The 12,268-nt window shown below is 38.4% G+C and overlaps 1 protein-coding gene and 2 long non-coding RNA genes across 3 annotated transcripts in view; all 3 read right to left on the bottom strand.

Annotated features, from left to right (window-relative positions):
• Nucleotides 1-12,268, bottom strand: part of LOC103510041 (ATP-dependent RNA helicase DBP2-like) — a 27,811-nt gene that overhangs the window by 12,088 nt on the left and 3,455 nt on the right. The window contains exons 3-6 of the mRNA XM_026824207.1: nucleotides 10,059-10,255; nucleotides 9,412-9,419; nucleotides 5,987-6,426; nucleotides 2,878-3,187 (exon numbers count right to left, since the gene is read on the bottom strand). Coding sequence (XP_026680008.1) covers nucleotides 2,878-3,187; nucleotides 5,987-6,426; nucleotides 9,412-9,419; nucleotides 10,059-10,255 — 955 coding nt within the window. The remainder of the gene's footprint in view (nucleotides 1-2,877; nucleotides 3,188-5,986; nucleotides 6,427-9,411; nucleotides 9,420-10,058; nucleotides 10,256-12,268) is intronic.
• On the bottom strand, nucleotides 4,270-5,110 carry LOC113467783. The gene is made up of 2 exons (XR_003391737.1): nucleotides 4,643-5,110; nucleotides 4,270-4,527 (listed from the first exon to the last, which is right to left on the bottom strand). It is a non-coding gene; the product is annotated as an uncharacterized LOC113467783 (long non-coding RNA).
• LOC113467785 lies at nucleotides 11,047-12,177 on the bottom strand. The gene is made up of 2 exons (XR_003391739.1): nucleotides 11,916-12,177; nucleotides 11,047-11,402 (listed from the first exon to the last, which is right to left on the bottom strand). It is a non-coding gene; the product is annotated as an uncharacterized LOC113467785 (long non-coding RNA).

Below are 12,268 nucleotides of genomic sequence, written 5' to 3'. Positions count from 1 at the left end.
TGGTTGTCAAACTAAAAACATAAACGAAACTCAAATATTAGGCGAGTGAGGAAAAGTTTTCTCTCCCGCAGTCTCTGCAGCTGCACTCTGTGTATTTATGGTGATTTTAGCGATCAAAAATTGATCATATCTCAGGATCGGTTTAGATTTTCGCAAAATCCTTTCTTATTGCACACCTAGACCATAAAAGGAATATTCCTACCAAATTTCAGCTTTCTAGGTGTTGTGGTTCTAGAGATAGAGCGATCAGTGTGTGAACTATGAAATGTGAACTGTGAATGAATCTCGTTCTTATAAATTTGAAACACTTTCTTTTAAATGACGAAAAACATATAGAAAATTGTAATTCTTTGATGCTTATTTATGACTTGTGAACTTGTGATAAGTTTCGTTTACACGGTGCTACATGGATATAATTATACATGTATTAGGTACCTACTTATATTTATGATAAAATCATGTAGGTACATAATTTGATTATTCGGTACACTTGGATTGTATAAACAAATGGGCAAGGTTAAGTCGACAAGAAGCATTTTCATTTACTACATACAGGTAAACTGCGAAACCGGCGAAAAAATGTGATTTCTCATGAAAAGTTACATAGGAGAGACTCCTTGCAAATCTAACTATTCTAATGGAAACTCTTGTTTTCCTAAAAACCATGTTGAAATATTTGGAGATATCAGAGCAGAGGACCTTCCAACCCGAAATCAGAAGAGAGAATGAGCTCTGGCAAAAATCTTGGTCTAAAGAAACCTCCCCTTGACCCCCTACTACCAAAATTCAAAGTAGGGGGTAGGGGAAATATAGGGGCTCCTTCAACTTCCAAAGTGGAAGGTTGTTATAGGTAGAAGATACATTGTTTTCTTTCAAGTTATCCACAGTTAGTTCTAGCCATCCTCGGTATCCGCAATTTATTCGCGGTTTGTTCGCAGTATCTGCGGTTTTTTTTTGTCGCAGTATCTGCGGTTTGTTCGCGGTATCCGCGGTTTGATCAAGATATCCACTGTTTGTTCTTACGAGATAAAGGATTAAAAAAAAATATGATCTGGATTCTTTGAACCCTTTATCTCACAACAAACGGCGGATACCGCGAACACACCGCGGATACCGCGAACACACCGCGGATACCGCGAACACACCGCGGATACCGCGAACATACCGCGGATACCGCGAACATACCGCGAACATACCGCGGATACCGCGAACATACCGCGAACAAATCGCGGATAGCTAGAACTGTGAATAACTTAAAGGACTATAAGATGATTTCCCTCTACGACCTTCCACTTTCGAAGTTGTAGGAGAAAAGAGCAATTCCAATAGGAGAAACCTCCCCTCAACCCCCTATATTTCCCCTAAAAGGACAACAAGATGATTTCCCTCTACGACCTTCCACTTTCGAAGTTGAAGGAGAAAAGACCAATTCCAATAGGAGAAACCTCCCCTCAACCTCCCCTATATTTCCCCTATCCCCTACCTTGAATTTCGGTAGTAGGGGGTCAAGGGGAGGTTTCTTCAGACCTAGATTCCCCCCCCCCCCCCAAAAAAATATTTTCATTAATGCAACAACATGCTGTTTTGTGAAATTACTTTGGGCTAAAAACTCAAGTTCTCAATGTCTGACAAACCACTTGACCATGTGTATGGTCTAAAGAAGAGAAAATGTTTCAACAGATCAACAGACCTATATTATTATGTGTCTGACAGTCAAAGTGTGAGTAGCCTAGCTTTGTTTATTTGTTTTGAAATGAGAACCAATGCCAATCAAATACAAAAGACCTTGTTTAGACTGCTAGAGTGAAAGGACTGCCCAGTCCTATTCTGGCAGTTTATACAAGATACCACTTATGTATTTGAGAATGTATATATATTTTTTTTTGTCAATTTGAGAATGGAATACAAAGAACCATACCTTCGGTCTCCATCTCCGTAAGGTGGCATGTTAGCAAGATCTAGATGTGATGGAAGCGTGAAATGAGATTGCACGGGCAAAGATACAGTGAAGCTGTAAACATGAGTAATTTGTCAGCAAAAAGTAGGAATAGATGCTGAGTATAAAAGGATTGGATGAACCTTGATGTTCAAGTTATTTGAGAAATGAGATGGTGGTACATTGTTAGGTTACCAAACATGAGTAATTTGTCAGCAAAAAGTAGGAATAGATGCTGAGTTTAAATGGATTGGATGAACCTTGATGTTCAAGTTATTTGAGAAACGAGATGGTACATTGTTAGGTTACCGAACATGAGTAATTTGTCAGCAAAAAGTAGGAATAGATGCTGAGTTTAAATGGATTGGATGAACCTTGATGTTCAAGTTATTTGAGAAATGAGATGGTAAATTGTTAGGTTACCAAAAGTAAAATTCCTGGCTGGGCTATTCCACACAGCTAATTGCCATTTTTCTTGTTCATTAGGTGATTTCAATGAGTGTGTTTGCTACTTTATTTTGTAACAATTTGAACATCTACATTGAACTTAAATGTAGCCGTATTTTATTATGTTACTTTTCTTTTGATTCAACCAAGGAGATATGAATTTTCAACTGCAACACCTTGACTACCTAAGCATATTTCATACTGATTAGCACAGAAACCCATGTATTAAAACATTTCCCTTAACAAGAGAGACAGACTGGCAGAATGTCTGATTGAATCTAAAAAGTCACATAATAAAATACAGCTTGTCTGTCTTGAAGAATGTCCATCCTTAAGCCTGATTCACACTATAGTGCCAGTCAAGGTCCAGCTCATTCTCTCTTCTGATTTCAGGTTGGAAGGTTCTCTCCTGATCCCTCTCCCTCTCTCTGATATCTCCAACTATTTCAACATGGTTTTTAGGAAAACAAGAGTTCCCATTAGATATAAGAAAGTCCTCTTACCTGGGGTCCCTTTGAGGCTCCTCCGTATACACAGGTGCTTCTCAGATAGGTGGACGAGCCAAAGTCTCGGGCCACCTCTTGAATCTGCTGGGCCAACTCTCGAGTTGGAGCCAACACAAGAACAATCGGGCCATCACCTGGCTTCAACTGACTCTGATGATTGATGTGCACAATAGCAGGCAACATGTAGGCAAGGGTTTTGCCCGATCCAGTCTGGGCAACTCCCACCATGTTGGAGCCACTCATGGCAATGGGCCAACCTTGGGCCTGGATGGGGGTGGGACGGTCAAAGCCTTGCCTCCTGGGAACACACAAGGAAATGAAGGGGTTAGGCTCATCCTTGAGAAGCCGAAGGGGTTAGGCTCATCCTTGAGAAGCCTGGTACATGCTAAGTAAGACCCTTTTGGTCTGGTCTTTCAATAGGTTGTTGGGTATGTACAGGATTTGCACAAGAAGCCTGGTACATGCTAAGTAAGACCCTTTTGGTCTGGTCTTTCAATAGGTTGTTGGGTATGTACAGGATTTGCACAATGAAGCCTGGTACATGCTAAGTAAGACCCTTTTGGTCTGGTCTTTCAATAGGTTGTTGGGTATGTACAGGATTTGCACAATTTTTTTTTTTGGTCTACCAAAAGAAAAGAAGAAAAAGTTGGGAGACATACTGTGACACAACATTTAACTAGTAACCAAGTAGAAACTGTTGACCAATGCTCAGATCTTCTTAGAGGGTAAATCAAGGGGGTGCTAAAGTCATCATGGACTGGTCAGCATGCTAAAGTCATCATTGCATAGGTTTCAACAGTTTCAGTGTAAAAATAAAAGACCATCACATTCACAAAATGGTCCCTGACCATAGTACTCAAATTCCTAATCAAACAGTTCAGAACACAAAAGAATGAACTAAATAAAAGTTCAATCCAGGGCTAGATAAAATAGAGCTCTTGTTCTCAACATAGAGGGAGGATCCAAAGCATTGAGAGAACTTGAACACCGAAGACATTGAGATATTGGTATTCCTCCTAAACGATTTTAGTATCCAAACTCAAGAGAGGAAGCAAGAATAAAAGACCATCACATTCACAAAATGGTCCCTGACCATAGTACTCAAATTCCTAATCAAACAGTTCAGAACACAAAAGAATGAACTAAAAGTTCCAATATTCCAGGGCTAGTTAAAATAGAACTCTTGTTCTCAACATAGAGGGAGGATCCAAGCATTGAGAGAACTTGAACACCGAAGACATCGAGATATTGGTATTCCTCCTAAACGATTTTAGTACCCAAACTCAAGAGAGGAAGCAAGAATACCATTTAAATGAGGGTGGGGAAAACCTTCCCAACTACTAGGCTTGGTTTTGGTTTTCATTTTCATTTTTTTTTTTCTTTTTTTTTGCTAATCTGAAAAAACTCTAGTAAGGTAAGTTGGATAGGAAAAAGCTAACTAGTTTTCTATGCTCAGATCTTCTCAGAGGGTAAATTGAGGGGGTGCTAAAGTCATCATGGACTGGTCAGCATGCTACAGTCATCATTGCATAGCTCACAATTTATTGCTCCATCAAGCTCTAATAATGTTTTATACATTCATTTGTGCTGTGAAATATACAACAACAGCTATATCAAGGGAGAAAAAGTGCGAACAACCTACTGTCTATAGAAAAAAGAAGTGATGCAATATCTAACATTGCACTTAACTTTGTTCATAATTCATAATACCATTGAAAGAAAAAGTCAATGTCCTAACCATTTGCAAGTAAACCTACTGTCTATAGAAAAAAGAAGTGATGCAATATCTAACATTGCACTTAACTTTGTTCATAATTCATAATACCATTGAAAGAAAATGTCAATGTCCTAACCATTTGCAAGTACCAGAAGCATTGGTGCGTCAATCTGGCAAGTGTCGGGATCAGGTGTTAATGTACCCTGGGACTGCCTCATGTACGCCATGGGACAGAATGTACGTGGCTCACTGGGATTGACACCACATACATTTTTACCAGGGGGGAGAGTAAATACAATATGGGGGAAAAATCTTCAGCAAAGTCAACTAGAGAAGATATAAATAAGAACTACATACTAAGTGAACTTCTCAGTCAATGAGTTTAAATTTAAATTGCCAAAGAATCAACATGGGCCAGAGACCCCAAGGTCAACAAACTTCTCTCATCTTCAAAGACACAATCAAGCTGCTGATATTGATATTTTTACTATTGATCATTGGTCATACTCGTTTGCAAGTACCAGAAGCATTGGTGTGTCAATCTGGCAAGTGTCGGGATCAGGTGTTAATGTACCCTGGGACTGCCTCATGTACGCCACGGGACAGAATGTACGTGGCTCACTGGGATTGACACCACATACATTATTACCAGGGGGGAGAGTACAATACAATATGGGGGAAAAATCTTCAGCAAAGTCAACTAGAGAAGATAAAAATAAGAACTACATACTAAGTGAACTTCTCAGTCAATGAGTTTAAATTTAAATTACCAATCGACATGGGCCAGAGACCCCAAGGTCAGCAAACTTCTCTCATCTTCAAAGACACAATCAAGCTGCTGATATTGATATTTGCACTATTGATCATTGGTCATACCCAACTAGATCTCAATAACAAATTTGTCTTAGCTAAACATGTTCTCAACATAGAGGGAGGATCCAAGCATTGAGAGAACTTGAACACCGAAGACATTGAGAACTTTGATATTCCTCCAAAACGATTCTAGTGTCCAAACTCAAGGTAGAAAGCAAGGACACTATTTAAGTGAGGGTATCTCTGTACAAATTTTAGAGCTTGGTAGACATTGATCACAAAACAAAACAGCAGATGTGTTTCTTCCATGAAAGCTGTGTTCTACATACTTAAAATTAAGTGCTTGATAAAAATACTCAATTAGGGAATAATAGAAGTATAGGTAGTAAGAGAACAAACATGCTTGTATGTGTGGAATACAAGAGGTCTTATGTATAAAAAATACTCAAGTAGGGAATAATAGAAGTATAGGTAGTAAGAGAACAAACATGCTTGTATGTGTGGAATACAAGAGGTCTTATGTATGGACATGCTTTAAAAGGTAAAACAAAGAATAGCCCAACTTACTTGACTTCCTTCAGCACATAGTCAGGGAAGTTGGCCTCAGCAAATTCAGTGATAGGGTTGGGTGCATTGCCCTTGAGTGTCATTTGATGCTTGTCTCGGAAAGCTTGCACCTCATGGGGTGAGCGGTTCAACACAGATGGACTTGGGTGGAAGAAGTTCTTCTCAAAGGGAGGCAGGTTTCCCCAGTCAATGGCTCGTAGAGCACCACCCATGGTGGAGTTTTTGCCTCGACCTCCACGGTCTCCAAATCGGCCACCACCACTGCCTCCTCCATAACCACCACCGTATCCTCCACTGCGACTGCTGCCACCATAACCTCCTCCACCACTTGTGCCATAGCGACTTGTGCCTCGACTACTGCCACCGCTGGAACTGGACTTGTATGTCCTGGAACAGAGAAAGTACAACAGGGGATTGTTAAACAACTGAAGCCATAACTTCTGTAGTAATAATATATATTCTATCGGATCACTTAATACACTTTGAATTGGTCCCTGAACTCCTTTAAATAACCTTTAGGAACCATTTTGTTTCTTCCAAGGGATCATGTATTATTAATTATTATTTAATTGTCAAACCTTCCTCTCACTGCAGCAAACCCAGCAGCAGCTGCAGAAAAAGTCTGCCAGTTAAAACACCAAAAATACCAACATCTGACAGGTCAAAATTATATTTTCAAGGCAGTAGCAGTAGAAACTATGGGGCAAATTTGTGGGGAGGCAAAGGGGTGGTTGGAGGATCTGGGAGGGTTGGCCATTATTAAACTGGGGAACCAAGGGCAAAAAAAAAATATTTACCAACAAATTTCCCTGGCAGTACAACAGGGCAAATGCCCCTAATATTGTGGGGAGGGGTTGGAAAATGTATTCTACATTATATACTGTTCCCGAAGAGGACTGGGACACACAGAGAGGGAAAGGTCTGCCAAAACGCGATGGAGTAGAGTTCTTAATGACAGTCAAAGAAAGAAAGGAAGAAAGAAAGAAAGAGTTTGGGAGAGCTAAACCGAAAAGGCAATTGGGGTCAATGAAGAAGAAACTAAACTATTATAAGAACGAGATCCATTCACTCATTCACATTTCATAGTTCACACACTGATCGTTCTATCTCGAGAACCACAACACCTAGAAAGCTTAAATTTGGTAGGAATATTCCTTTTATGGTCTGGGTGTGCAATAAGAAAGGATTTTGCGAAAATCTAAACCGGTCCTGAGATATGATCAATTTTTGATCGCTAAAATCTCCATAAGAAATACACAGAGTGCAGAGACTGCGGGAGAGAAAACTTTTCCTCGCTCGCCTAATATTTGAGTTTCGTTTATGTTTTTAGTTTGATAACTACAAATTCGGCCATGCCTTTTCCGCAAGTTTGGCCATGCCTCGGGATGAACTAGCGGGATTCCGGAGCGAAGCGACGGAATTCAGCTAGTGATAATATAAAAACAGAAGATATTAAGAGGGAAACAAGGCAAAGTAATACAGAAAATTGGAATGAAGTAAATCAAATATGTAGTGACAGAAAATGACTAGAAAAAAGTTAAGGACAGAAGGGAGAAGAAAGGTGTATAAAATTAATATATCAAGGATGAAAATGTCATTTCATTATTTATTTTATTGTTCTCATTAATATAAAAACAGAAGATATTAAGAGGGAAACAAGGCAAAGTAATACAGAAAATTGGAATGAAGTAAATCAAATATGTAGTGACAGAAGATGACTAGAAAAAAAGTTAAGGACAGAAGGGAGAAGAAAGGTGTATAAAATGATTATGTCAAGGATGCAAATTTCATTTCATTATTTATTTATTGCTCTCATTATTTTTTCATCTCATTGAAGGTGTCACTTAGAATATCGGAAGGAAAAGAACCTAGAAGGACACAGTCGTGCTATTGTTGCATGGAAGATTGTGGAAAACTACAACATGCAGACTTAAATGGAGTACATACATAGTCATTGAGCTTCATTTAGTTATCTACATCTACTTGGTTTGAGCTATCTGGTTTGTGAAATTCAAAATTTTCAAAAATGTTATATGACCTATAGAAAAAAAACAACACTTGAATCCCCTCCCGAATATCACTCCCTCTGGTCAGTATGCTAAAGTCATCATTGCATAGTAAAAGACCATCTACACTAAATATTCAGCAAATTCTATTTACTTGTGGATAAATTACCAAATAAAACAATGGTTGAAAGGTTCAAGTTAAAACCTGCAAAGAGAGTAAAATATTAATATAAAATATCGGATGTTTCAGCTCACTGGCCCAACACACTTCAAGGAGTAGAGGATGGTAAAGCAAGCGGACTAGGCTAGTCTAAAGAAGATTAGATTAATATTGAACTCGAGATGATTGGATTTGTTGGTTCAGCTCAAATACGTATTATTAATAAGACTTGTAACAATTAGATTTACAATGATGAACAGTTGATGATGATAATAATAAATAAAAAAAATTATTGTTTCTATATATTCTCTTAAATGAAAAAAAAAAAAATAGTCTAAAGAAGATTAGATTAATATTGAACTCGAGATGATTGGATTTGTTGGTTCAGCTCAAATACGTATTATTAATAAGACTTGTACCAATTAGATTTACAATGATGAACAGTTGATGATGATAATAATAAATAAAAAAAATATCGTTTCTATATGATTACTAGCTGAATTCCGTCGCTTCGCTCCGGAATCCCGCTAGTTCATCCCGAGGCATGGCCAAACTTGTGGAAAAGGCATGGCCGAACTTGTCAAACTAAAAACATAAACGAAACTCAAATATTAGGCGAGTGAGGAAAAGTTTTCTCTCCCGCAGTCTCTGCAGCTGCACTCTGTGTATTTATGGTGATTTTAGCGATCAAAAATTGATCATATCTCAGGATCGGTTTAGATTTTCGCAAAATCCTTTCTTATTGCACACCTAGACCATAAAAGGAATATTCCTACCAAATTTCAGCTTTCTAGGTGTTGTGGTTCTAGAGATAGAGCGATCAGTGTGTGAACTATGAAATGTGAACTGTGAATGAATCTCGTTCTTATAAATTTGAAACACTTTCTTTTAAATGACGAAAAACATATAGAAAATTGTAATTCTTTGATGCTTATTTATGACTTGTGAACTTGTGATAAGTTTCGTTTACACGGTGCTACATGGATATAATTATACATGTATTAGGTACCTACTTATATTTATGATAAAATCATGTAGGTACATAATTTGATTATTCGGTACACTTGGATTGTATAGAGGAGCAAGGTTAAGTCAACAAGAGGCATTTACTACAGGTAAACTGCGAAACAGGCGAAAAAATATGATTTCTCATGAAAAGTTACATAGGAGAGACTCCTTGCAAATCTAACTATTCTAATGGAAACTCTTGTTTTCCTAAAAACCATGTTGAAATATTTGGAGATATCAGAGCAGAGGACCTTCCAACCTGAAATCAGAAGAGAGAATGAGCTCTGACAATCTGACAAAAATCTTGGTCTGAAGAAACCTCCCCTTGACCCCCTACTACCAAAATTCAAAGTAGGGGGTAGGGGAAATATATGTAGGGGCTCCTTCAACTTCCAAAGTGGAAGGTTGTTATAGGTAGAAGTTACATTGTTTTCTTTTAAGTTATTCACAGTTAGTTCTAGCCATTCTCGGTATCCGCAATTTATTCGCGATTTGTTCGCAGTATCTGCGGGTTTTTTTTTTCGCAGTATCTGCGGTTTGATTGAGATATCCACTGTTTGTTCTTACGAGATAAAGGATTAAAAAAAAATATGATCTGGATTCTTTGAACCCTTTATCTCACAACAAACGGCGGATAACGCGAACATACCGCGGATACCGCAAACATACCGCGGATACCGCGATCAAAAACCGCGGATACCGCGATCAAAAACCGCGATTACCGCGATCAAAAACCGCGGATACCGCGATCAAAAACCGCGGATGCCGCGATCAAAAACCGCGGATACCGCGATCAAAAACCGCGGATACCGCGATCAAAAACCGCGGATACCGCGATCAAACCGCGGATACCGCGAAGAATACGCGGATAGCTAGAACTGTGAATAACTTAAAGGACAACGTAGAGCACCACCCATGGTGGAGTTTTTGCCTCGACCTCCACGGTCTCCAAATCGGCCACCACCACTGCCTCCTCCATAACCACCACCACCGTATCCTCCACTGCGACTGCTGCCGCCATAGCCTCCTCCACCACTTGTGCCATAGCGACTTGTGCCTCGACTACTGCCACCACTGGAACTGGACTTGTATGTCCTGGAACAGAGAAAGTGCAACAGGGATTGTTAAACAACTGAAGCCATAACTTCTGTAGTAATATATTCTATCGGATCACTTAATACACTTTGAATTGGTCCCTGAACTCCTTTAAATAACCTTTAGGAACCATTTTGTTTCTTCCAAGGGATCATGTATTATTATTATTTAACTGTCAAACCTTCCTCTCACTGCAGCAAACCCAGCAGCAGCTGTGGAAAAAGTCTGCCAGTTAAAACACCAAAAATACCAACATCTGACAGGTCAAAATTATATATTCAAGGCAGTAGCAGTAGAAACTATGGGGCCAATTTGTGGGGAGGCAAAGGGGTGGTTGGAGGATCTGGGAAGGTTGGCCATTATTAAAACTGGGGAACCAAGGGCAAAAAAAAAAATATATTTACCAACAAATTTCCCTGGCAGTACAACAGGGCAATTGCCCCTAATATTGTGGGGAGGGGTTGGAAAATGTATTCTACATTATATACTTTTTTTAAAACAAATTTCCCTGGCAGTACAACAGGGCAAATGCCCCTAATATTGTGGGGAGGGGTTGGAAAATGTATTCTACATTATATACTTTTTTAAATCATGTACCTGCCTATGTTAATTTTGTGCATATGTACCTATGATAATTTGTAAATTTTGCTCAATAAAGCAATTTTTTTTGTTTGATTGTCAAATCTTTCTAGCCTGAAGAAAAGAATGTCCTATCAAAAATATTCATGATTTGAAATCTTTAACTATACAGATATGGAATAGCTCCCTAGAATCCAACAGAAGCTAAGAGACCTTTCCTTCTCAGAGATGAATAAAACCTTTCGCCAGAGATTTGTCAGCCTGGGGCGGTATAAACCTATCATCATAGAAGAAAAGGTTACCTTTAACTATTACCTATCTAAATTTACTTACATAACACTGTATAGTTCAATACCAAACCTACACCTATAATTTTATCAGCTACAAAGAGACATCAATTATATTAAAAAAAAAACTTCTTTGGAAGCATAGTTGCAATCAAGAAGACATTGATGGTAAACTTAATACTAGTACTAAAAAGAAGGATTTGAACATTAACAAGAGTGCTTTATCTCAGAAGGGAATAAAACCTTTCAGCAGATATTTGTCAGACTGGGGCGGTATAAACCTATCATCATAGAAGAAAAGGTTACCTTTAACTATTACCTATCTAAATTTACTTACATAACACTGTATAGTTCAATACCAAACCTACACCTATAATTTTATCAGCTACAAAGAGACATCAATTATATTAAAAAAAAAAAACTTCTTTGGAAGCATAGTTGCAATCAAGAAGACATTGATGGTAAACTTAATACTAGTACTAAAAAGAAGGATTTGAACATTAACAAGAGTGCTTTATCTCAGAAGGGAATAAAACCTTTCAGCAGATATTTGTCAGACTGGGGCGGTATAAACCTATCATCATGGAAACACTCTTGCTACAAAATTACATAAATGACAGAAACACTGCCTCATCATGTGAAACTAATAATAATAAAAGGGATTACAAAAAACAATGCTGGGTCCACCAAACAACAGTTTTATTGACAATTATTTCTAGCTAGAACAATGCATAGCACCTGAACCCTGCATCTCTGCTTGATAATACTATTTGTCAGACTGGGGCGGTATAAACCTATCATCATGGAAACACTCTTGCTACAAAATTACATAAATGACAGAAACACTGCCTCATCACGTGAAACTAATAATACCTAGTAAAAGGGATTACAAAAAACAATGCTGGGTCCACCAAACAACAGTTTTATTGACAATTTCTAGGTAGAACAATGCATAGCACCTGAACCCTGCATCTCTGCTAGATAATACTAACAATGATTAACAAGACATAATAAGAGAAGATTGCCCTGATAGCAAATTAGCACTGAAGTTGATCTTCCAACAGGCACATTTGTTGTGATATCATATGACTGAAAAAATATCATGTTCCTTATGGAATAGCCCCCCCCCCCCCCCAACAATTTTCTT

This window comes from Diaphorina citri, unplaced genomic scaffold, assembly GCF_000475195.1.
Source record: "Diaphorina citri unplaced genomic scaffold, Diaci psyllid genome assembly version 1.1 scaffold554, whole genome shotgun sequence".
NCBI classification, from domain to species: domain Eukaryota; kingdom Metazoa; phylum Arthropoda; class Insecta; order Hemiptera; family Psyllidae; genus Diaphorina; species Diaphorina citri.
This window is presented reverse-complemented; position numbering and strand designations above follow the sequence as displayed.